Source organism: Rhipicephalus microplus, chromosome 10 (genome assembly GCF_043290135.1).
Source record: "Rhipicephalus microplus isolate Deutch F79 chromosome 10, USDA_Rmic, whole genome shotgun sequence".
NCBI lineage: Eukaryota > Metazoa > Arthropoda > Arachnida > Ixodida > Ixodidae > Rhipicephalus > Rhipicephalus microplus.
This window is the reverse complement of record NC_134709.1, coordinates 94701353-94727649: the sequence shown is the minus strand read 5'-3', so window position 1 is coordinate 94727649 and position 26297 is coordinate 94701353. Positions and strand designations below refer to the sequence as shown.

The 26297-nt window shown below is 47.0% G+C and overlaps 2 protein-coding genes across 4 annotated transcripts in view; one reads left to right on the top strand and one right to left on the bottom strand.

Moving 5' to 3' along the window:
• LOC119181593 (nucleoporin 35) overlaps positions 1–1410 on the bottom strand; it is a 42448-nt gene extending 41038 nt beyond the window's left edge. The window contains exons 1-2 of one of the 3 annotated variants that reach the window (XM_075875911.1): positions 1280–1410; positions 597–682 (exon numbers count right to left, since the gene is read on the bottom strand). In XM_075875911.1, coding sequence (XP_075732026.1) covers positions 597–633 — 37 coding nt within the window. In that variant the 5' untranslated portion in view covers positions 634–682; positions 1280–1410. Of the gene's footprint in view, positions 1–596; positions 684–899; positions 998–1279 lie in introns of those variants that run through there. The other 2 variants (XM_075875909.1, XM_075875910.1) reach the window with 2 other exon arrangements.
• On the top strand, positions 1340–24816 carry LOC119181592 (uncharacterized). Its single transcript, XM_075875908.1, has 6 exons — positions 1340–1745; positions 3871–4388; positions 6168–6383; positions 15805–16073; positions 18128–18550; positions 22565–24816. The coding sequence occupies exons 1-6, from the start codon at positions 1340–1342 to the stop codon at positions 22803–22805; spliced, it is 2073 nt and encodes a 690-aa protein (XP_075732023.1). The 3' UTR covers positions 22806–24816.
• The last annotated feature ends 1481 nt before the right edge of the window (positions 24817–26297 follow it).

The following is a 26297-nucleotide window of genomic DNA, read 5'->3' as shown; positions in this document are numbered from 1 at the left end:
CATCAATTTCACTTCTTGCATTTGTTTAGTTGCAGTTCACTTTATGGGCATTATCGCGATCAGCATGTCAATTCAGATGCCTACAATTAATGTCGTATAGGGGTGAACGTTTTGAAAGTTGGCACGGTCGGGGCAGGGACGTGGAGTTAGTTCGCATTTGCCCCTTCACTACCAACTTACAAGTTTGAGCTATCGTTTACATCGCGGTGCATGCATAAATTTCAGTCGAGCGTAGCTACCAACGCTTCAGCAAGAAAAGGCGCAAGACGAGTTAGTACAGTCACCAGAGAAATGTGGTGCCGACATTCACAGTTCCAGCAGGGGACGAAAAACCTTGTTTTGGAGTAACTTGGCGCATACTTGGCGCTGTTCTTTCTTTTCTTCTGCTCCTCCCGTTTCACGAAATGTTTTTGCGCTTCAGTCATCTGCACCAAGTATCCAGCAGGGGCCGTTGCGCTAAACTGCTGATGCTAAGTGCCAAATGTTGTCTGTATGATTTTTGAGCACAAAATTTCGGTCGTATGCCTTTCTTTTTCTGTGATGTTCAAAATATGGTCCGCAGTGCCACCCTAGAAATGATACAGTTGACAACTCACGTTGCTGCAGTGTCCCCGGTGAGTTGGCTGCGAACATGCCCGCAGCGGTTCAAGAAGCAACCAGCCCTCTCTTTGAACTCGAAGTCCTGTCGAAGACACCGAAAGACATTTTTAAAAAAACACGGTCAACGGCCACACCTTGCGCGGTACAGCACACCGATGGGGGTAACCGACGCCGCACGAGCGTTTAAACTGAGCAGGAGCTTAATATTTAGCCGTAATTTTTCTAGTTAGAATGCGCTTTTACATTTGTGTTTGTGCAAGATGCGAGAAGCATTCGTAAATGAGAGAAGATGCACTCACCCGGCCACCGACCACCTCCCGACTATCCCAACGCTGAACGTTATTTTGTTAAATCGATTACAATTTTGATTTGCTTTTGGCTGCAGCTTCGACTTGCATTGCCTCGAAACAAAACTTCAAAAAGAATGTTTGGTTTAAAGTGAATATTAAAAAAATATAAGTATGCATATATGTATGTTTTAACTGACCTAATTAAGATTTTATAACAAAACTTGTATTTTTGGCACATTGGCTTTGGCAGTCATAAACCACAGCACTACCTTTTCATGCGCAGTTTCGCATCTAGGTAATGGCGGTGAGTACAAAACTCATAGAGAAAGGAATAACAGAACTCTTCGAAACACGAAAGCGCACGAAGTTGACGAACATCGCTGAATTACCGTGGCAGGGGCTGATCGGGTCCTCAGCCCGCCACGTCGCTTCTTCGCTGCGGCCGACCGATGTCAGGCGGCGGCTTCGAGTCAACGCCGACGGTGTTCGGCGGCAAACTGTGGTGCGCGCGGACTACGTCCGAAGGCCGCTGCCTGGTGCGCTGCTTCAGAGCCGACGGCCGACAGGGCGATGCTTACGAAGCGGTGCTAGCCGGCGAAAACCACGTAGTGGCAGCAGCGCCTGGAACCGGCCACGACAGGCGCGATTGCGAACTCGCGCGCGTGTCTTGCTGGTCCAGCGGGCTCGAGACGCTCGTGCTGCGTGCCGGGGACTCGGTGCACGTTTGGGACGGAGAGAGCGGCGCGTTCCAAGCCGGAGACGTGACGGCCGACGCCTCGCAATGTGCCGTGCTCGACGGCCCCACGTTGGTTCAGCTGTCGCCTGGCCGCCTGCGGCTGGAGCCGCTACTTCAAAGTGCGTGCGAATACGGAAGACAACATCACCTTTTGCTCGTAATCGGCTGTTGTAAAAGCTTTAGAACTGCTGCTAAGTTCCGAGAAGTCAATGAAGCTATAGCGCTGAAAACAGGTTGCAAGGGAGAGAACAGAACGTATGCTTGCTTGGTCCCTGTTTTTTTGTTTTTGTTTTTTTTTTTCAGCGCTATAGCTTCATTGAATGGACAGCCGACTACCTCAAAATTTCAAACTCATGCTGCTTAGCGTTCATTGAAAGTCTATTCGTGTCTTGTTGTGAGACAGTTGTTTTTTTTATTTCAATGATGAAATCTGGCACTTCGAACAGTACTTGCGACACAGGCTTCAAGAAGTAATGAAAATACCTATATGTAGTGCACGATGCATGTATATAGCCATAGGCCCATACAGCATGCAATGCAGTTCATGAGAGGGAGCGAGATAGCCTAATAGTGCCATTCACAAAATAGAACTACCATTCATACGCATGTCAAGTGGACAAGTTAAGTGTGCTTATGGAGTACGCTACGACCGAAGTGTGGTTTACTGAATATAAACCACGCAAGCAGAGTGTTATTCGCAGAAGAGAATACTCCGATCGGATTGCATTCTGTAAGCACACCTTATTGTGCCTTGACTGCATGTGCCTCAGTTGGTAGACTTTCATTGCTTGTATGAAGGTAGCTGCTTTCTTGTTGAGAAAAAAATAACATTGTTTTTGTGTATCATTCAGCGTGAAACTATCATACTTGGGAATGCTGTTTTTTTCTTTCATTTGCTGCAAGTGTGCTCTGTTTTCCCGTTCAGCACAGCACATTTAAAGTGTCACTGAGGGTTTCGAAGCGTACTCCCATAAGAGCACCTGCCCACTTGGCGAGGGCATTATTTTCAAAGAAGTAGACTTCAGTATACGTATTTGACCACATTTGTGCTTTCACACCTAAGGACGCTACAGAGGAACATTTAACACTCAGGACCTTTTGGCTTAGCATTACCATGGTATGATCAGTCAACTTGCACCATTAAAGACTCTTAAGAATACAGAACGCATGGATCACACTATTTGAAAGGTGCTGAAACGATTGTATGTTGTTGCTCATTGCCTGAATGATGTCATAAAGAACATAAAGTTTTCCTTGTTTTTCAGTTTTATTGGCTTCTACGCCATTCAAACAATTCGTTTGATATATATCTGCATTAGGTTTTTTTCTACTACAACGCTGTCTTTGTAAAAGTAATGGCTCGTACTTGCTGTACAGGGAAATGTGGATCCTTTCTTCGATCGTGTTGTAATGCAAGTGTCGACTCATTTGCTTGTGGAAGTTAAAAGCGTCAAGAGAAGTGGTTTAAATATGTGCCGACATACTTTCTACGTTTGTGACTAACTGCACAAGAATATACACACGTGTCAACTCGGGAAAACAACTCACGCACATTCATTGCCACAGTAGGATAGCACTCGTTTTTTAACTGTATTGTTAATTTATGATTCTAATTCTGCTTGCATGGCTAATCACAAAGGCTTAAGAAATATCATCAAAACCTTTTTTCGTAGAACTTATGTACGAGAAAATGTAACCACAGTACATACACAAACGAAGCTGATGAACCTGTCGCTGTTGGCCACACAGTTTAGAGCAAGCAGGTAAACTATGTTCAATTCGTCCAGAATGATACTGGCTGCTATAATCCAATTAGACTTCCAGATGAAGTAACCAGTGCAATGTAATGTGTGTAGTGTTGGAATTATGTAAGTGTAGGAGACGACCTTTTAGACTACTCATTTGAGTTAGTTGGTACTGACTGAATTGGTCGTACTAGCGAAAACATGTAATGGTTTACACTGAATGGCATACCACTACCGCTAGACTTCAATTCTTCAATTTCAAGCCCGGCAGCTATTCCACGTAGGGTGTGTTCACTAGTATTATGGATTCATTATTTCATACAGTAGAGAGTCAGATGAAAAATGAGAAGTGCATGTCGCTTCCAATTATCCCCTTCCTTCTTTTTTTGCTTTTTTCCCCATATACATATTCATCTTTAGATAAGGATGATCACCTAGGCTAAATGGAGATCCTACTGCAAAGTACCAGAAGCCTGTGGTTCTGCTTTTGAATTTGCAGCAGACAATGGTCCCGTTGCGATCACCTTGGACGAACAAGAACCAGTCCAGGGCATTCTTTCTGGTACCAGCTGCCAGGTGGCCATCTCCGGAGATTCCTCCGAGCTGTCTTGGATTCTTCTCTGCGTCCTCGCACTAAAAGAAGGCGCATACTTCATTGCAACTTCCGAAAATCGAACAGCCCGACTTCCAGCGAGTCTGTTCCTGGGCTCCTTGTATGAAAGCTCCAGTCTGACGGCTTGCCTAGTCACCCTTGCTTGGTCACATGGGGAAGCACCGGTCACTCCCTGGGACCGGCTAAAGACGGTGTTTCGGGACAATGTGACTGTAGCGTGTACCGCATCTGGCTCATTGCTTGTAATTGAATCCGGTTGCCCCCGGCATCGCTGCCAGCTGCCTTCTTCGTGCGTCAAGAGGCTGCAAGGAAGCTTTTTTTGCGGTGGCCTGGACTACCTGCTCGTCTGGTTCGACTCTGGTGGTGGTGCGGTGATTGCTCAGGAAACGAGAGGAAGGTTCCAGGTGAGTGACTTTGTACTAAGTGGTGGATACTGGGGTAGACTGGCCGTGTCACTTTCCTCACAAAGGACATGTATATGCATCTTAACAATGCAATATATTTACTAAATATTGAAATTACTAAATATTGAAATCAAGTGTATCGCCTTGTTCTGTTAGCATAACTAGGTCACGGAACAGCCAACATGTTGCTCACAAGTTTATCTGACAAGCTTATGTTGGTGCCTACCTCTATTTCTCAGAAGGCCTTTTTCTAGTAATTGATGAAAACCAGCAGATAATAAAGCTAACAAAGGTTTAGGGGGCAATAATTGTACTGTTATAAGTGCATTGTAGTGCTTGCAATGTAGATGGGAAGAAAGTAAAGCGTACGAAAAGACAACTTGCCGTTGGCTGGAACCAATTCTGTGGTCTTCGAATTACCTGCCCAATGCTCTTACCAACTGAGGAACAGCAGTGATTGTCCTCTCGACTCTTCGCTCAACGAAAACACTTAACTCTGCCAGAATGAGACCCTCGCTGTAAATGAAGGAAGGGAATTTTCGAAGACTTGTTTCCTCTGTGTGGTAAAAATCTTAATGAAAACTATCAGATGATGAAGCCAAGAGTTAATGCAATCAGGCAGTGTGTGAGGGCTTGTTGGTCTACTGTCCAGTCATGAAAGGTTCACATACAACGTGATACCATCTGGTTAAGAGAGAGTTCCACACTCGCCGTAATGGGAAAGAGTGATGCTGACTAATGCTTTCAGGGTTGGCATGCACATGAATACCTGATAAGTGGACTAGGGGACGAGAGCCACTGTAGTTCACTTTTGGTAAGAGCATTTGGCGCGTAATCTAAAGGTCATAGGTTTGATCTCTGCCTGCGGCAGTTGGTCTTTTCGTCCTCTTAGCTTTTTTCACGTGTCACAATTACTACCATACACTTAGAAACAGTACAATTAGCATTTCTATAATTTTATAGGCTTCATTATCAGCTGGTTCTTGTTAAGGTTTGTCAGACAACGAAACGAGTCCTAGGAAATGTAATTATGCCCTTGTAGTAATTAAGTGACACGACAAAGTGATACAGCTGCACATGTACAACTCCATTATTTCTACTACTGCTACACCAAATAACCATGTGGATGGGCCAAGTTGTCAGTGCTCTCATTGTTATCGTTTTTCAGTATTCAGCCAAAGTTTCACTAACTGTCATAGGAACTCTAGCCCATGTTGCAGGTTAATTTCTTTTGTTCATGACTCATCTGCGTTTGTGTGTTGGCAACACAAGGTAGCTGTGGAACGCTTTAGTGTTTTGTGCTTGTATCACTTTGTGGTCGACGATTAAAGTGCATGGATGACTACTTAAACTTTCAATTGAGATTGTCAATAGATTTACCTGATATTCTGGCAAAGGAACTCACTTTCAGTGATTATAATATGGGTCTTGAATTTGATAGGCTAAAAGGAACAAGGATGGCTGAAATCACTGCCGTGCAACAAGAAAACCGTCATGCAGATTTCAGTCTAAACCACTCTTCCCAAGTTCGATGAAGCCCTGTACTCACAACACTTGTCGGACAATGCTGGTGCTAGAGTTTCCTTCAGTAGCATGCTCAATTATAAACTATTTTTTTAGCGCAAAATGAAGGCGAGAGACGGACAGCGCGGAAAACTGCCGTGAGAATGAACCGACTTGTTCAACAAGTCACTCTATAACCTGTGTGATAGTCATCATGTGATTGTGCCGCTTTTTCTCAGAGCCATGTGAAGATGGCCCCATGCACTCGTGTTTCAGTTGGGTGACAGCATCGAACCAGGCCCCGAGATCTGCTGCGGGGACTTGTTGGGCTTAGGCAGTGAGCAGGTGGTAGCCTGGGAGCCGGGGAATAGCCACATCCGCTGCCTTCAGCCAAGCCGCTTCGCAGTGCAACATGAAGGAGACGAGGGAGCGGCAGCAGCCGGTAACCAGGCCTCGCAGGTCCTGGTCGATCTGCTGCAGCACTACTCTGGCGTGAGTGGCTTTTGCGGTCCCGTGACGTCTGGGTCATTCAAACCTGTTTTATTGTTTTGCCAACTCTAATGAAATTCTGGGACCTAGCTGGACGCTACACAGCTTTTTGTGTAGATTTACAGGAATCTAGGCATGTTTTTTCAAATGATTATACTTCTCCCCATCATGAACAAGTTCTTGTTCAGCCCAGTTTAGGGCCTGCTTATATATCTCCGATTCATGTGCCTGCTTGTGCATCTCTAGGCATTGCTGGGAGCGTTAATGAGGCACTTGACAATGAAGACCAATTGGTCATTGAACCAGTTGTTCATAATGAAACTGCGGCTCTTCCGCAACTTGCCTCAGTTCACTTGCTCAGACCTAGCACGAGGAGATATGCGAATCTCACACAGGGACAATGGTCTGATGCGTAGGTCGAGGCATCAGCCTACGCAGAATTAGCCCTTGGGGAGGTTAGTGATGTCTTAGCAACCAAATTTACTCACAGTTCTAGAGAGGCAATAGAGAAAATGCACAAGCTGCCTAGATACATTGAAGCCCTTGAAAAGATTGTGGGAATTGAGGCTGGCCCGCTGCCTTTGCGCGGGCTTTCCCGCCTTTCTGCCATTCTCATGTCCCGACATGTCTGCCCTCCTTTGCTGTCTGCCGCGCTGGGAAGGGCGGAGTGACGTTTAACTCCCTCACCCGGTAGCGGATGTTGACGGTGGCGCCGCGCGCGGGAACACCCGAGAGGTTTTCGCGCGCTGCGTCGGGAGCGGTGAGTACAGTCCGGGACTTCAAACGGTGAGCCACGCATTCTTTTCCGTCCGTCGAGTCCCGTCGCTCGGGGCTCGTCGGACTTCGCTGACGGCGCCTCGCGCCCGATGCGAACGCTCACCTTTTGTTGCCCCGCTGCGTACTCACGGCCGAAGGGCAGTACGGTGTCCTAGTGCGTGGCCTAGCTACGCCGACCCGTCTCCCTTCGAAGCCAACGCGAGCGCCTTTGCCCTCGCTCGAGCAACCGGGCCCTTTGTTCCGGTGTCTCCGTGGATCACCTTTACCGCGGAGACGTGCTCGTGGCACCCTGTGTAGTACTTTGTGCCCGTGGCGTGGATAAGCCTACTTGCTTTCCCGCCGCGCCCTATTTGCAACGGGCTGTACTGCGTTTGGTGTTGCCACAATAAAGTGTTGCGACTTGAGCAGTATCGTGTTTCCCGCCACGGCGACGGTTAACGCGTGCCCTGCGGCTCGCTAAGACCGGACCCACGCTGGTGGCCGTACTCCTTCGGGATACGTGTACACCACACTGGCGCCCAACGCGGTATCAAAAGCTCTAGCTTTTGACTGCTCTTAGCGAGTCAGTTCGCCTGCGCGATTCGGGCTCGTCGCAACATGGCTGCCTCGCGGGACTTTTGTCCGCTGTCCCTTTTAGCGGATGCCGCGTTGCACACGGAGGCCATTGCCTCTATTGACGGGAACCCTTCTGCACCCGTCTGTGTCGGTACCCCCTATTGCGGTGACGACACGAGGCGCCTAGCCGCTCCCTTTGGAGATGGCGCGTCGCTTCGGAATGGGCCTCTTGCCCTACCCGAACGTTATGTCTGCTTCGTGGCATGCCGCGTTGCACCAAGAGGCCACCGCCTCTATCGACGGGCGCCCTTCGGCGCTCGCCTGTGTCGTCACCCCTTTTTGTGGTGAATACACTCCTACGTGGTAGCTGACGCGCTATCTCGTGCCCCTTGTTGTCTGCCGAGAACCTGGATTTCGGTGCGACGGCCGCTCGCGGTGCCTTAGCACATGCAAGCGTCGGGGGCGAAACAGCAGCTTCGCCGCCATTCGGCGAGAAGGGTGAGTCCCCATGCGGACAAACCTTGGCTGCTAACCAGGTAAGCGGCGCACCGCGAAGCGGCCGAGCGGGGGAGCTTTCCGAAGGCCACGAGGCCGAGAGCGAACCCGTAACGCCGACTCACGCGGCGGTTGCTGCGGTCCTGAGTGGGCGCGATACCAGACTCCCCCATTTGGGAGAATGGGAATTGCTTTCGGCAGCGAAGAGCTACTGAAGGCTCAGCAGAGTGATTCGTTTCGAGTCTCGGAGGGACGGAGCGCCGTATACGCTGCTTGCTTTGCGGCGGGCGCCGTTAAACCGTCTTGACGAGGCGCGGAGCGCCGTTACGCTGCTTGTTCTGCGGCGGGCGCGATTAGGGGGCTGAAACAGCGTGTGTCGCTGAGTCCCCGGCGGATTCATTTTGCTGGACCATGACGGGCTCCTGCTGAAATATATAGCCACTGACGACGAGTCCATAGACCCGTTTAAGGTGGTTATGCCCAAAAGTCAGAGCCGCACTGTTGCGATCCTCTCACGACGAACCCATGGCCGGTCACCTGAGTGGCTCGAAAGTTTTGCAAACTGAGCAATGTTGTGACCTGGCCCGGCACGAAGCGTGGCTTTTATCGCTATTCCGTGCCTGCCACGTCTGACAAACGGTTGAGCCAAGGGTTGAAAAGCCGCCCGGTCTTATGAACCGATTGTCAGTGAGCGTCCGTGGCGCGTACTAGCTGAAAGATCCCCTTTGGGAAAACTCAGCCGTGCCCACATCGCAGACCTGAAGCCCTTTGTGATGGTCTGACGAGCTTGCGCCAGTGCCCTGCGGCACTTTGCGCAAGCAACGGGCACACCCGGAGCGGCGGACCGCATTCGGACCCCGCACCGGTATAATCTGAGGAAGCGGTCACCTTTGTGATTTCGCGCCGGACGGCGGACTTCTCCGCAACCGAAGGCCCTCAGTTTACTGTCTAGCCTCAGTATAGGTTAGCTTCTTTACGGCCTTTTCTCGTAAAGAAGTTGACCCCGCCGTGTCTGCTGCCAGTGTTTCTTTTTTTTTTTCAAGTGTTCATGTGTATTTTATGTTTCTTTTGTCTAATATTAAGTGTTATCTGTGTTTTGTGTTTTCTCTTGCCAGATCTTGAGTGTCATTTCGCTCTGTTTTTACTTTTTTTTTTCGTGTTCGTTTCGTCTACCGCGAAGGGAGCTGTGTGTGACCTTGAGTGTCGGTGCTTGCCGGGGGAGAGAGACGAAGGACGCTTTGCGCCTACGCTCGCGCAGCCGTCGGCGGTGTGTGTGCGTGTGTAAGTGCGTGACGCTTCAGTGCGAGCCCGCGAAGAGTGCGTCATGGCTTCCCCCCCATCGATGCGGACACTGGAGGTGCTGGGGGGGCATTGACCCATTGACATCAGACCGTCTGGCCGCGCTCTGCTCTCGGCCGCCGTCGAAGAAGCCCTGCTGCCGTTCCCACCATGGCTCCTGCGCGAGACCAGCTGAAAGCAGCTATATGCTGCCGGCCAACGCCAGGGCGCCTCGCAGCCAATTCGGGTTCGGCCTCCCTGACCACTGGAGAGGCCCGGCTACCCGCAACGCCCAGCTCCGTCATCGAGCCAGAAATGCGGGGCGGCCCCGAACAACCGAAGCGGCTTTCGTCGGACTCGCGGCTTATCGAGAGCAGGAACAAGCCATCAGTCAGCCCCCTTCCGGTACCTCTGACCTCGCACTCGGGCATCGCACCCAGCGGACACTGTCACGCCTTCCCGCCCCTCCGCGCAGTGGACGCTATCCCCCTTCAGCACCACGAACACTAGTGCCACGTTTCTGTGCTCCCTTCCGCAGTTATCTTTATAGTGTCATGTGTTTACTTCGTTATTTATGGTTTGTTTCTCATTTGTGATCTTTTTTTAGCAGCAGTAACAGGGCTGGACTGAGGTTAGCTGTAGCTCATAGCAGTGTCATTTTAACTGCATGGGTGACGTCCGGCTGCCTTTTGCAGACCGGTAAAGGGCAAATTTAGGAGGCGGGGATGTGGGAATTGAGGCTGGCCCGCTGCCTTTGCGCGGGCTTTCCCGCCTTTCTGCCATTCTCATGTCCCGACATGTCTGCCCTCCTTTGCTGTCTGCCGCGCTGGGAAGGGCGGAGTGACGTTTAACTCCCTCACCCGGTAGCGGATGTTGACTGTGGCGCCGCGCGGGGAGCCTCCCGAGAGGTTTTCGCGCGCTGCGTCGGGAGCGGTGAGTACAGTCCGGGACTTCAAACGGTGAGCCACGCATTCTTTTCCGTCCGTCGAGTCCCGTCGCTCGGGGCTCGTCGGACTTCGCTGACGGCGCCTCGCGCCCGATGCGAACGCTCACCTTTTGTTGCCCCGCTGCGTACTCCCGGCCGAAGGGCGGTACGGTGTCCTAGTGCGTGGCCTCGCTACGCCGACCCGTCTCCCTTCGAAGCCAACGCGAGCGCCTTTGCCCTCGCTCGAGCAACCGGGCCTTTGCTCCGGTGTCTCCGTGGATCAGCTTTACCGCGGAGACGTGCTCGTGGCACCCCTGTGTAGTACTTTGTGCCCGTGGCGTGGATAAGCCTACTTGCTTTCCCGCCGCGCCTATTTGCAACGGGCTGTACTGCGTTTGGTGTTGCCACAATAAAGTGTTGCGACTTGAACAGTATCGTGTTTCCCGCCACGGCGACGGTTAACGCGTGCCCTGCGGCTCGCTAAGACCGGACCCACGCTGGTGGCCGTACTCCTTCGGGATACGTGTACACCACAAGATTCAGCTTACTCATACTAGTTTGCACATTGAACACTACATCGAGGGCCCGGAATATTCCCACTGCAAATGGGCAGATTCTGGGTTAATCGCTCTGGAGAAGAAGAAACTAGAGTTTGGGGGCCATAAAAGAATCAATGAGACGCTCCATGCAGTTTTTGGCAGTCATACTGTTTCAAGTATTTCTCAAGTTCGTCCTACTACTCGCTATCAGAACGTTTTAGAACTTCTCAATTCACACACCGTTAACCCTGCCACATTATCTTCATTCTGTGGTTCAGTGTCTCCTACTCCTCTTGAACTCTCTGCTTCAGAGATGTGTATGTCCTTGCTGAATTGGGTGTTTCCAATGAGGCTATAGTTTCTGCACTTGTTTCAGGTCCTACGTCTACTGACGACTTGAGAACCATATATAATGTGTTTAGGTGAAACAGAAAGCTAAAACTACAAAGAAAAGCAAACAAAATCTGGTCAGCCAGCCAGTCAAAACAGAAGTCAGCGTAAATGTTCGCAGTATGTCAAACACCACCGGCTATATCACTTAGGCCCTACAGTTCTCGGGGATCACTTGTTGATCGGACACACTACTCCATGCTCCCTTTCAGACTTACACAACGAGTTCGATAAAGTATTCAACTCTTATTGTGCTCCTCTCTCTGAACCTTGTTTCCTCTGTTGTTTCAGATGTGAACGAGAGTTTGTTTTCTGAAGGCGAAGTAGCTGTGGCTATTCGCCTGCTCTCTTCCAAGTCAGCTCCTGGTCCAGATCACATTTTTGTCAGCGAATCACTAAATATACCCCCGAAGTATCCTACAGCATATTTTCAATAACTGGCTGATATTCAGCCTGGTTTCCTTGGAGATGAAGCAGAGCCGTACTGTTTTCATTCCTAAAAAGGCAAATCCTCAGGGTCCAGGCAACTTTTGCCCGATTTCTGTTTCTCCAGTTTTGTTCCTTTCGGTCACGAAACTTTTGCTATCTAGGCTAAGCGCCGCCACCAACCATTTTCACTAATTTCAATCCAGCTTTGCTGAGGACTGCAGCTCATCCTCTAATCTTTTTGTCCTGCAGGCTATCATGCGCACCATAAAACTTAAATACGAACCATTCTTCTGTGTGAACCTTGACTTACGCAAGGCCTTCAGTTTCAGTTTATTATTCATTTCAAAAAAGTAGTACAGTAATATTAATATACAGACGAGGGTCCCAAAGTTAAAAACTGTAACGGGACCCTCGATGCATTATAACAATCAATAAATCAGATCAAGTTAACAAGTAACGAGTGAATGGAAATCAATTATACAATATAGAGTGATGAGTAATTATTATAGGCTAAGTGACACATCAGGCAACAAAAAGCAAGGCAAATAAGGAAAGAAAAAAGAAAGAACGAAAAAAAAAAAAAACATCTCGTTCAGTGGCGGACATTGTCAATCGAAATGCAATGATCTAAATGGCATAACCAAAAACGCAAAGCCCCCAAAAAGCCCATATACAGGCAGCTAATAATTTAACAGAAAACTTTTAAGCGACTTTTTGAATGATGACAATGTGGGCATCGTTTTAACAGATTCAGCCTAGCACTCTGCTGTCTTTAAGGCTCTTGAAGCACGAAAGGTCTTGATGCGTTTTCTAAAACTTATTAAACAGTTATACTTTAACTACACCACCACATACTCCATTGGAGAAACAGACAGCAAATGGTTATCATTGAGACAAGCAATTAAGCAAGGAGACCCCTTGTCTCCTTTCCTTTTTAACTGCATTTTGGATCCTCTCCTGTACAAGCTAAATGACTTAGGGGTTGGGGCCCCTCTCGGAGGTGTATCACTGGTAGCTATGGCCTTTGCAGATGATATGTTGTTGATGTCCGACACTCTTGAGGGATTTCAACTTTTAGTCGATCGAATAGTAGTATATTTTGGTAACGTTAATTTGCGAATCAACCTTTTGAAGTCCCAATATTTTGTATGGCGGCCTTGCTATCAGAGCAAAGGTTTCAATTAAACTATCCCCCCCCCCCCCCTTGACAATTTCAGGCCATCTGTTATGTTCTAAAGATAGAGATGAGACAGTCAGGTATTTAGGTCTTAACCTGTATGTTAACAAGAACCCTTGTTAACTCCAACAAGGGTTTTATACTCCTTCAACTACTTGCCAAGGCTTCTCTGAAACCTTTTCAAAAGCTTCACTGCCTTAGACAATTGGTCGTGCCCATATTCCTATATGGCTCTTCAAACATTTTGAATGTTTCTTCGGAATCAGCAAGACTTCACAGCCTACTCCGTAAGTGGGTTAAACAGGCTTTTCGTTTGTGCGGGGGGTTTCCAAATTTGCATGTCTGGCTTCCAGCCAAATCTGGGGGTCTAGGAATCATTCAACTTCAGAAAGTTGCACAGGCTCTTCACTTTAAAAGTCTGGCTAGACTTATTCGCTTGGGTAGTCCCTTCGTGGACTGCCTATTTAATACAGTGTTGCATAAGAATGTCTCACGCATCTCTGCATTATTTGAAGTGCCTTCAGGCATAACGGCAGCCTCTGACGTTAATGCCGCTCTTCGAAGAGGTTCGCAAAAATGGTAATTGCGTTTGAAAGCAAATCACAACAACAGAGACCTCCTAGCTCACCAAGATCAGGCTTTAGCTGATTAGTGGCTATGCCACGACACGAAACTCTTAAAAGACCAGGACAGAATAAGGGTGCTAAGGCTGCGAACTAACCTATACGCTACGGGAGCATTAACCAACAAACAAAGTTTAGATCCCGCGTCGTGACTATGCCGTCGGTGTAATGAGAAGCCCGAGGCAGCCTTCCATATCTGTCAAGAGTGACAGTCTGTACACCTTTCTGGCACGGAACGCCACAACTGTGTAGCCAGGCAGGTTGCCAGGTTGATAATGAAAAGGAATCCGACCATCACGGTTCGTGAAGAGCCGCGTTTTACAACTAGAAATGGCGTCAGGCTCAAGCCTGACTTGGTTGTTGAGTCTGGCGACCAGGTGTTGGTGATCGACCTGGCGGCTGTCTGGGACGTAAATGAGGGGGTGCTTAAGCACAAAAGAATAGAGAAAGCGGTGAAGTATCAGGTTCTGCGTGACCGCTTTGATCTTAAGAAGGCATTCTCATCACAGGGTATGGTTTTTGGAGCACGGAGCATGTTATGCAGTGATACTGTGGAGTTCAGAGTTGTCCTAGGGTTCAGTCGGCAGGACTTAGCGTATCTCAGCACATCTGTTTTAAGGGGGAGCTTCATTTGTTTAAATAAGTTTAGGAATTGACTGTAGGCCTTGAGCTCATTGTTGTTTTTAGATTCTCGCATTCTATTATGATGTTTCGGATGTTAGTCGTTGACTTTGATTATTCACTAACCCTTTTTTTTTTTCATTGTTGTAGTTGTCCGCGTACTTCATGTTGTTCCACCTTTTTTATCCGGTGGCCATGACAATAAAGACAAGTATAATACACTTACACAATAGCTTCCCGTTATAGATCGCACACACGACATCCTTGGGAAGGCCAGTGAGGACAGCAAAGGCCAACGTTGGCTGGGAGTCAATCTCAATCCCTTCTGGTCCTTTGCAAACGTCCACGCACTAAGTCTTGTCGTTGCCACCTGGCACCACAAAGAATGTGGAAATGCATGTTTTAGCATAAACGCAGAGCCACAGATAATAAAAGTTTGATGCTTGAAATCAAAGCAGGTGTATCGAAAAACTCGATAAGGGTGCATTTTTTACTCTCTAATTGGCAGAAAAATGATAGCAGAAAAAAAAAGCCAAAACTAGCATATGTATAGCACTGCTGTACAAGCAACCATTGGCCTTTCACAATTCAAATGGGTAACACAATTATCATCAAAAAATTTTAAGTGAGTCTGTTACAATGCTTAGATATTGGAGGCGGCATTTTATTCAAAAAACCTGGTGTCAGTAAGCATACACAAATGCAGCCATCGAATTTGCGCCAGTCAATGCACCATTCCCCGATAATTGATAGCCTCTTGATCGTAGACTTGTTGACAATCAGCTGTTTCTGGTATGGAAATCTCATTCTTTATCGAGATGATGTGACATTTCACGGAGCCACTTTTCGTTGTTGTCTAGATACAATCACTGACTGTCGTTATTGCGTGCAGTTCCATTGTTGAGCATGTGGGTGAAGGTCCAATTCCCAGCATGGATGAAGGAAACAGTTGGGGAAAAGCATTATGCGGTACAATAGAAATAAAAAAAAGTAATACGTCAAGTACACGAAAAGCTTCATACGAGTCAATTTTCCTGATAGAGCAGTGATCTTAAACACGCGACACATGCACCTTTTGTACTAAGTGGCCCATGGCCTCTACATTACTGCATTTATAGTATATTTTTCCTAAGGAATGCTGCGCAGTCACCGTGTGTTGGCCCGTAACCATGGAAGAAAAACTATATTTCAAAATCAGCATCCATAATTCACTCGATTGGGTGTTTGCTATCGATGTTTCTCTAGTCTTGAGGGCTTATTGATTGCCATTCAAAATTACCCACTAATGAGATCGGAGAGGACCGTTTTCTTTCAAACGGCATCATTATTAGACATTTCTCTCAACCCCTCCAGCTCCCACTTTCTTTACTTTCTTGACCCTAGTGCGATCAAATTTCCTAACAGAGGCCCGCCAGCTGTAGTGAGCGTGGAGCTCCTGCAATAGAGCAAGGTCTCCTTATTATGACCTTTTTCACGCTAACATCCACCAAGCAGTGAAAGTACAACAGGTGCTCACAAGCGTTAACTTGACCATTTCATTCATTGCAAAGTCACTGTGCACATTGTCCCCCATGACGTAACTGCTGAGGGCTCGCGTTTCACTTTAAACGTGCAGGCCAGTCAAGCAGCGCTCGAGAAGCTAAGAAGAGCGCGGGAACAGGCGGAGGCACTGCTGCACGAGAACACTCAGCCGTCATCGGCCACCAACGGTGATCCTGTCAGAGACTCAAGGCTAGTCCCCGTGCTTCCGATGGAGCAGCACCCATTGGAGCAAGCGGACCAAGTAGCGCAAGTGCCGGGCAGATCCAAGCTTCTCGACTCCTGGGCCCATGTCTGGGGCCGTCGGCTGCTCCTGGGATTCCATTTTAGCTGGCCACCTGGCACGTGAGTTGCAGCTCACGCTTTTAGAACAATGGCTTTGCGCCGGGAACCTATCACACTGCTTTAATGGAGTATTTTGGCCATTGATTTATATGCACTCAAAAATGGCTATTGTCAGTTACAAGCTTAGAAAGTGTAGGTGCCGACCACAAAAACTGCGGCGTGCCTGCCCCTCACTTGCTGGCTTGTTTCCGCTGGAACCATAAGTACTTCTGCTCGGCTAATGTAAGTACTACGCATATTAGAAGTTATGGGTTTGATTTTAGTACTCATAAGGGCACTATCAGAATGTTTGTTTCCAACCTCACCTTGTGCCCTCTCAATCTGCACCGCAATGTGACCCAGCACCCTTCCTCTGCTTTAAAGGAGGTTTATCATCATTGGGCAGCAGGCGAAAAGCTAGCACAGCGAAAACAGTCCAACAGGCTCAGGATGAACAGTTTGATCAGCACTTGAACTCTAAACTAAGAGCGTCCCTCTGGTGAATCCCTTTCTCCTCCTCCGCAGCACTAATTAATATATTATGTTTGGCTGAGCGAAAATGTCCGAATACCTGACGAAATTAACCCGGTCATTCAGGTTTCGGTTCCAAGACCACTTGCACAAACCTGTGTATGCATGAAAAACTCGTTTATCTGAACTATTCGAGAAGTGCCTGTTGTCTTTAGGTGGAGCGCTAATGGATGGAGCATTTATGTGAATTCACTGTAGGAAAGACAGCGATGACCATTGGAGGAGCTGAGGTTTTTGTTAGGTTGTAATTGTGTGGCCACATGCGCAGGTGTTTCAAACATATTTTGCTGAGCACTGTGCTCACGGCAGGATGCAGCATACTGCTTCTGAAAGTGTCTTATGTCTTCTGGCTTGATAAGATTGCGGCAGACAAATACAAACCGCTTCATCCATTCTGTTTTTGCTTTACGCTGAAAAAACAACTGCACCCTTTGGGACAGTCTCACTACAATAGTAGTTGTCATCTGTCATCTCACAAATCGTTTTCTCTCTTTTTCTCTTGCACTAAAGGGTTTAAGACAGCTGGTAGCATGCGTCAAATTGTTGCAGCGCCGTGTCAAAGCTAAGCAGTGGCAGCAGCAGTAATCTCTATGGCAGGGAAGACAATACATGGCTTTCACGATACACTATTTGTTATCCTGGTGGTCATTATGCTATGCTTTATAAATGCAGTTACAATTGGGATAAATAAACTTATGATATAAAGAAGTAAATCTAATGTGCGCCTTGCCCATTTGCACATAACATATATGTGCTTGTAAGTGTGATTAATGTCTATATCCTGCTGAATATGCCGTATGTTACAGGTAACAAAGTTTACCTGTAACATACGAGTACAATTTTACTTAGCTCTACCAATAACGTTTTACTGGAGGGGTGTATGTTTCAAGGCAATAGAGAACTCTGCTGTCGGGTTTTCTGGAGCCATTCTGGTGCTTCACAAATAAACCAGGACGGACATTTGCTGAACCAATTAGTTGCAGACCGGACGTGCAAACCTCAGCCTGCTATTTTAGTGTGATCAGTCCTAAAGTCTAATTAGTCTTAATAAAGTCGAGTTGAGATTCTGGTGTGCTCCATACCGAGCTCGGAAAGATGTGCCATACTTAGACAAATTAAAACTGAGCCTCACTATTGCTGATTAGGTTACTTAAGCCTAGATTGACTTGGAATGCAAGCTTATTGAGACCATGCTTAGGTATTCAAATTAGGCCGATTGACCTAAATAAGCTATAATTAAGTCTAGGTTGACTATAATTAACCATAATTGACACCTAGCCTTGCACATAATTAGGTCAATTATGCTCGTTAGCCAAATTAAAGCTAATCAAGCTACTTGATCCTGTGAATGCCGAGCGATACCCTGTCGAACATGATCGATGCCTAGCTAATACTCATCATTTACAATGTGATTACGTGAGCACTTCATGTGTCAGTGTGTGAATGCATGTGCGCCTAGTCAAACCATGACCAGCCGAATGCGGACCAGCTGCACTCTGCTCCAGCCTTGCGCGAGTCGGTACAAGCTGTGCAACTTTCTACAGGGAGCACCATCCACCTGTCGTGCTCGTAGTGAGTCCCGGGCTCACATTCGGCATCAAGACATCGCTCGAGGGGGACTCCTTAGTGGTCGGTGCCAGCTGCAGCCTTCCCGGCGCCACCGCCGGCCCCATTACGGTGTGCGTCCTTGGAGGTTCCACTCTGCAGCACCAGTGCGTCATCGACGTGCACCGGCTGCCCTGGTCTAAGCAGGGACGAGTGCCCCCGCGACTCGCCCTCTGGTCAATTACTGCGGCGCAGCCGAGTCGCCATTACTCTGCTTCGACATCGGTGACCTGGAGGCTGTCTTCCCTGGACGCCCTGACGCGGCTGTACAACACGCTGTACGTCTGCTGCGATGGTGCCTCGCCCCTCTTTCAGGCCAACGTGGAACTGCTACCTGAGGGAGGGCTCTGTCTTCGTGCACAGTGCGTTCCTGATTTGATCATCGTTTTGAAATGCCGGTCACAGAATAGGACATGAACACTGAACAGCACACAAACACAAGTTCTGTCACATATGACACAGTGCATATGTTTGCACAGACAAGATATTAGGCATTCCTGGGCTGTCAAGGACAACTAATATTGAAAACCCAGTAGTAATGCAGTCTCCCTAAACAGTAGATACCGAATTGGTACACTCTGGCACACTCGAATCTCATCAAGGCGGTGGTACGAAGCAAGAGCTTAAAACTATAGCATCTTTCGTAATCAGTGTGTTTCCTTAAAATGCTGAAGCAAATGCATCTTCACAATCCGCTTCACCAGACTATTTTAATGAAATAAATTGGGCCAATTAATAGTATAATTTACTGAAAGCACCAGATTTTTTTCCAGGTCTATTGAAGCAGTGTGAAAGAGCAATGTTGAGAACACGTTACTGAATCTATTTGCTTGGAAAAGTAAGCTGGTAATTATGACCTGATCTGTGAAGCTTTAAATTTGAAGTTTTCTCTCACAACGCACTGAGACTAAACATAAAAATCAGCCTTTGAAGCCTCATTTCAGATCAGTCAAAATGACATAGAAATATTGTGCTGGCTTTGTAGATTGGCCTTGAATTTTGAAAGATGCTCTCGCTTTACTATGTATCTGCAGAGGCCAAGTTTATGCAAGTACAACTGCCAAGTCAAGTTTATTTTGCAAACATGTTGTGTGAATAGTATAGCATTCAAATTTGCTTCGATTTGAATTTAAATTATTGAAAATTTTAAAGTATTTGCAATGAACGAATAGGTGTACCATGTTAATCCGCATGTAACCGCTTGTAAAGGTGGTTTAGCTGCAGTATAGGGGTGCTAAGCCGTGAAAGCGTCTATTCAGGAAAAATTTACTTGCCGCGAAGCACTTCTTCAAACTTAAAGGAACCCTGCAACACTTTCTGAGCGTAGTCAGAAAACGCTGCCGATCGGTAGTCAAGGCTACCTAGAACATGCAAGTCAAATATTATAACGCAGCACGCGGCATGAAATTCACAAGAAATTTTCCCAAGTCCGCTAAAGATGTCTCTTTTCTCGGCAAATGACACCACAAGCTCAAAAATCACTCGTCGCAGCCATTGTATCCGCCCTTGGCTGATTTGAGCATGGCGCGCTCGGTATTTACTGGGGCCGTTGTAGGAGGCCGCCACTTGTCCACACGTATGTGCGCGGTCGGACTAAAATATTTAAAAAAAAAACGGAGAGTGAAAAAATGCTCAAGGTCACAAGGCGCACGTGACTTATTTCCTTTTCCCACGCCAACCCTTTCTGCTCAGCTTAGAGCACTTTCACCGAGACGAGAAAAGAGAATGCAATTGCAGCGTACGACAAATTTTGCGGTGGTGAATTCGTGAGACAACAAGCTTCTTCACTGAATCTATTCCATGGCTACTTGGAAAAGTGTTGCAGGACCCCTTTATATGAACATGTTACCCTTTAATCAATTAATCATTTTATTAGTCTTAAAAGCTTTTTATGATAGCCTACATGCTCTTGTACAATGTTTTTTTTAATGTCACCTATTTTACAGGTTATCACTCGTATCCTGCCAAAAGTCAAATCCTGCTACTACTCAAAGTTGTTTCGACTTCTTTCGAATGGAAAAGGAAAATGGCATTTGCATAGAGGCCCATTTCAATTTTAAAAGAGTATTATGCAGGTTATATAGGTCATGACAAATATACCCATTTGTTTTATAATATGTGATATATACTATTCGAATTTGACCAAATTATATACCTTGCAAGGGAGTTTAATAGCGACGCCAGGTAGTAGGCAGGCAGCCGGTACGGACAGAAATGCTCGAGCAGTCCAGCGTCTACAGCTCGTGCACCCACTCGCGCTTCGCACTCAGAGAGAGAGATGGTCCCACTAGTCAGTGTTTTGCGAATTCCTTACTACAATGCCCCGGCGACGAAGACGAGCCATCTTGGCGACTCAAGGTGACGAGAGAACTGGAGGGTCGTAGCAGGGCTTGAGACGACTGACGTGTACCATCTCACGACCAAGGCAACGCTTGTCCGTGGACGGCTTGAGCGGTTCAATCACGTAGGTGACAGAAGAAGGGTGCTGTATGACGCGGTAAGGGCCAGTATACTTCAGTGCAAACTTGGGAGTCAGGCCAGGAGAGTGGAAAAGCAGTCAGAGCCACACGAGAGAACCAACGGGAAAAGTGTCCTGAACAAGATCGCGGTCGTGGCGATCTTTTTCGAGGACTTAATTATCGGCTGTGAAGGACGGTGCAAGCTGACGACACTCTTCGACATGTTCGGCCATTTCAGAAACTGGGCTGAACTCGGAGACATCAGGATTGTATGGCAGAATTGTGTCGAGTGTTCTGCATGGGTCACCACCATATAAAAGAAAAAAATGGAGAAAAGCCTGTTGTTGATTGAATCGCCGTATCGTAGGCATACGCCACGAAAGAAAGGACAACGTCCCAATTGGAGTGGTCGGAATCAAAATACATAGCGAGCATGTCTCCGAGGGTTCTATTGAAACGTTCCGTTAGGCCGTTCGTCTGAGGGTGGTAGGTTGTTGATGTGCGGTGTACCGTACGGCATGAATGTTCCGCACAAACCGATGAAAATAGGAGCACGGGCCCACAAAGCTCTGTAGTTCTTTAACTGTAGTCGGCTTAGGAAATTCGGCAACAGCACGAAGCTTGTCAGGGTCGGAAAGGATGCCGGCTTTCGAGACGACATGACCAAGTATGGTGAGTTGTTTAGCCCCGAAGTGACATTTCTTCAGGTTAAGCTGAAGCCTGGCGTTTGTAAGGCACTGTAGAATTTTACGCAGACGAGTGAGATGCGAAGTGAAATCGGGTGAAAAGACCACAACGTTATCAAGATAGCACAAGCATATGTTCCATTTGAGACCGCGTAAAATGCTGTCCATCATTCGCTCGAATGTGGCGGGCGCATTGCAGAGTCCGAATGGCATTACGGTAAATTCATAGAAACCATCCGGTGTGACGAACGCCGTTTTTGGACGATCAAACTCAGCCATTGGGACCTGCCAATAACCTGAGCGAAGGTCAAGAGAGGAAAAGAATTCTGCACCTTGGAGACAATTGAGAGCGTCGTCTATGCGGGAAACGGGGTAAACATCTTTCCTCGTAATGTTGTTTAGGCGCCTGTAGTCTACGCAGAATCGGATTGAACCATCCTTTTTTTTTTTTTGACGAGTACAACTGGTGAAAACCAAGGACTACAAGAAGGCTTGATGACTCCACGCTGTAGCATGTCGTCTACTTGTTCTGCAATTACGCCACGCTCCGCCGGGGACACACGATAGAGGCGCTGGCGCAAAGGAGTACTCTTCCCTGTGTCAATCGTGTGCACAACGATGCTCGTTCTTCTTTGCACCTCTTGGGGAAAGTCAAACGAACGCCTGAATTCGTGCAACAGAGTAACAAGCTGCTCTCGTTGAGCCGGGGCGAGATGGCTGTCACCGCAGTCTAGCGTCTACAGCTCGTGCATTCACTCGCGCTTCGCACTCAGAGAGAGAGATGGTCCCACTAGTCAGTGCCTTGCGAATTCCCCACTACAATTTGATCAGAATTACCATTCGCTTCAAACCTAAAATTCACTGTATGCACAAGCCTAGAACATAGCGATGTGCACTCAGTAGCAAAAATTTAAGGGATGTAGATTTCACTGCTAGTGTGCATTTCTGCCCTGTTAGTGTACCACGTTTTTAGTCTCACGGGCTACTGTTCAGGTTGCAAGAACTACCGCAGTCTGGAACATTTATTCGGGTACTAGGTTTCCATACAAAGTGAGGCTCTAGCTATTTCAAACATTTCACGTCTCATAAACTTTTTTTGCATGGCATACACTTTCATATATGCACAATTTTTTTTTTGTTTTAAATTCATTTTTTTCTCTTTTTTTTTTATTCTATCGTGCATATATCATGTCAAGACCCAAATGTATTTTCTAATTTTTCATCTCTCCAGGGATGAGGAACAGCTCTCGTTATTCGAGCAGTGGTTGTGGCAGCAGTTGCCGGGTGCCAAAGAAGACATGACGCGAGTGTGCTCGTCGGCTGTGCAAACGCGGCTTGCCACTCTTCTTCGTTCCGAGGTGCAGGGAGTGCGAGCACTGCTGCATGAGCCGTACATGGAGGCCCGTCGTTCGCTGCAAAGCACCGAGTGGCAAACAGACTTCCTGGCACAGCTTGTCACAGACGTGACGTGACACCTCCCGCTTCACACTCGTGGAACCGAGCTTCGGAACATTCAACCTGTTGTGCAAACATCCTCCGAATGCAAGAGTAATCAGCTGTGCAAGTCATTCACAATTGAGGATCAAGCGTAAACTGTACTCACGACAGTGCACTTCAGGTGCCCTCTGTGCTTCCGCATTCAAAAACATTGTTCCTTGTGCTCTCTGATAATAACTTCATCTCTTCCAAGGCATGAACTGAACAAGTGAACATGATTGGCCAATGGATCTACACGGAGCGTGCCGGAGTTGTGCGTCTGCCTTTGTAACAAAATGCCTTTATTACAAAGTGCTCGAATGTCTTGCAATGCTTAGATATGAAGGACATGCAGCATAGGACTGGTGCTACTAGCGAGACTTAAGCAACTCTTGCTAATGCGTTTGACTGCATTTCTCATTGCAGAAAGCGTTAGGCAATTACCATTTGCAGTCCCCATAACTAAGTCCCTCGAGCAATACCCCAAGCGGGGCATTTACTACACTAAGCAATCATAAATTGTTGTGCATCTAAATTAATGTACCGACCAGCTTTTCTGTAATATCCCGAAGAGGGTCTTATTACTACATCAGGCAGTTACCAACAGTAGTGCTCTTAAATTTTAATTAACGTGCCAACCGTTGCTTATGGAACCCCAGTCAGGGTTTTTTTATTACTACACAAGGCAGTTACATTGCAGTAATTCTAAATTAACATACTAACCGCTACTTACCTACTACCCCAAGGAGTTTCGGGGTTTCTACATTTGGCTTTCACCAACTGTAGTGCCTTTAATTTAATATACTGATTGCCACTTAAGTAACCCTAACATGTTCTCTATTTCTACATTAGGCAGTTACATTTTAGTAATTTGAAATTAACATGCTGACTGCCTTTCACGTTATACCCCAAGCTTTTTCTGTGTTTCTCCATTTGGCTGTTACTAACTGTAGTGCTTCTAAGTTAACATACTGACCGCCCCTTACGTAATACTCCGAAATCGTTCTATATTACTTCATCAGGCATTTAAATTGTACTCGTTCTAAATTAACATGCTAACTGCACCTTAACCCCAAAAGGGCTTTCTATTAGGACATTAGGCATTTACATTGTAGTCATTCTCAGTTAACATGCTGAGCGCCCCATGTGTAATACCCCAGATAGGGTGTCTAATGTAACATAATGAAGCCTGCTTGTCCAACTGTGCTACCCCTAATTCTTATTTGCAGCATGTCATTCAGAATCAAGGCGCTGAATACGGTATAAGCCGAAACTGAGTTTTGTGCTTATGCACATTTAGAATAATGCAAGAGGCAATAGTGCTGCTGCAGTGAACTAGATAAATGGCAGTACAGATATCATCAGTGCGCTTCTCAGCGTGGAAGACAAAGCTTCAAGCATTACTCCAAACACTGTTGACGAGCTTCTCCGGCAAGGGAGGTTAGAAGAGGCCGAAGAGTCCATAGCCAGTTTGGAAGCTCCCCGTGCTAGCCACTCATCAGAGGTACGTAACAGGCTACGTAGCTAGAAAGCGCATTCTGAAACTTTACTGTCACAAATGTCAACATGTCCTCCTTGTCAGGCAAGCCAAAGCGCATCTGCTGCTTTCGCACTACACTGAACAGAGTGACTGGGGCGGACTTTTGTACCGCTCACAAAATTTGTACGCATTCACAGAAGCTCTTGGGAATATATTTACTGAACACTTCAGCATCTTGGAGCTACACACGAACGGCATCTGTGTTATTGTGGCTCTTGTGAAAAGCAATTTCCTCTGCTTCAATGGTGTTGGATGCAACTCTTTCAAGGAAGATGTACCGTATGCATGAAAATTGTTCTTTTCCGCTGTCCTCAAGTGTCTGCACTTCTTGATCAAAGGAATTAACAATGCAGGAAGCACAAGGCGGCGGAGAGCAAAACATAATGAGCTCCGCCGAACGACCTAGAGGCCTTTGCACATAGTTCTTGAAAAGTGCCTTTGTGTTGAATAAAATATTTAATGCATTATTTCAGTTGTTTATTTCTCACTCTCTCTTTTTTTTTGCATGCATGACGTCAGCAGCGTAGTGCCGCATCTATTCTGAGTAGCCATGTGCTGTTCCAAATACTTTCTAACTGGCAGGTTTGTCCCTAAGATCCTTGGAGCTTTGACGACGAAACATTTTTTTTCTTTTCGTTGATGCAGCATACAATCTAGGCACTGTTCATTTGAATGCACGGTGAACAATCGCCCACTCCTGCGCACTTTACAAAAAAGGCACTGCAATGCCGCCTAGTGGTTTCCATGCGAATGGCTTCGTCGCACCACCCCTATCTAGTTCACTATAGTGTGTAGGGGGTCCGTCCTATGTACAGCTGGCGCAAAAGCCTAGCTAACGTTCCAGCTGCACACAGTCGTATCGTGCACGATTAACGTACCCTATTCGTGGCTTGAGTCATCCCAGCTACACGGGTTTGAGCGAATAAGGCAACAGGCTAAGTCAACAAACAACACCTTATCGCTATACGTTAGCAAAATCGGGTAAATGTCGTGGGGAGAGACTGCAGATAACAAAAGTGTAGGTGCTTACACTTCAGTCGTTGTCGTTGGCTCGCAGGGGTTCTGGATTCGTCCTGCTTTTGGAGGCCAGTGTCGGAGAGAGCGTCTGCCTGTCGGCACGCTGGTTTTCTTCATACCGGTTTCTCTTTCCTGACGAGAATACGTTGCCTCGCTGAGGGAGGAGAAACCCGTTTCATGTACAGGAAAGGGGAATCACGAGCACCGGCCGCAGGGGTGTTCCATTCCTTCGCAAGAGGCCTTATTGACTCGTGTCTCAAATGGACAGTCATGTCCCCGCAACTAGGCTGTCGCGCTGCCGTAAGAAGGAAAGGGTGGCTGGGCGCACGTGCTCCCCCACAAGTACTGCCATGATAGAGAAGCACACACTTGCAGGAGAGTACAACACAGTGCTGCATAGTAGCATGCTATTTCCAAGTGAACCGCAGTCGTTATAAGCAATCGTTCTCACATACTCCTCTAATTCAGCTGGTGTAGCACGAAGTGCAATTAGTAGCAGTGGAAATAACGGAAGCACATTTTGGTTCATTTTTGGTTGGTTGACCTCACCTGCAGCTTTCTTCACAGTGTGTGGAGTTGGAATGCTAGTTGTCCAGAACAAGTGCAGCACTACGTAGATCAACAATGACAGTCTCGCTTAGAAAAAATGGATTTGGGCATTTTTCATCAAGTCTTCAGTCACATTTTTTGGGCTTCATTCATATTTACTAGTAGCACTTTTGTTGATGACTATGCATTTGTGCCTTGAGATGAAACATACATTGGGGGAATCAAGAAGTAACATTATCCATTCACTGGAAAACTTAAACGAGTAAATACTATAAAAAAAGTAATACGAGTTATGTTTGGGATGATGATTATGATGATGATAAACATTATTTCATCATCATCAGCCTGACTACGTCCACTGCAGCATGGAGAGAGGAACAAC

Bases quoted from the DNA above. Each gene is read 5' to 3' on its own strand.
- LOC119181592 (XM_075875908.1), top strand. From the start codon at position 1,340: ATGTCAGGCGGCGGCTTCGAGTCAACGCCGACGGTGTTCGGCGGCAAA. The intron at 1,746-3,870 runs GTGCGTGCGAAT...TTGAATTTGCAG, and splicing joins GCTGGAGCCGCTACTTCAAA to CAGACAATGGTCCCGTTGCG. The intron at 6,384-15,804 runs GTGAGTGGCTTT...TTAAACGTGCAG, and splicing joins TGCTGCAGCACTACTCTGGC to GCCAGTCAAGCAGCGCTCGA.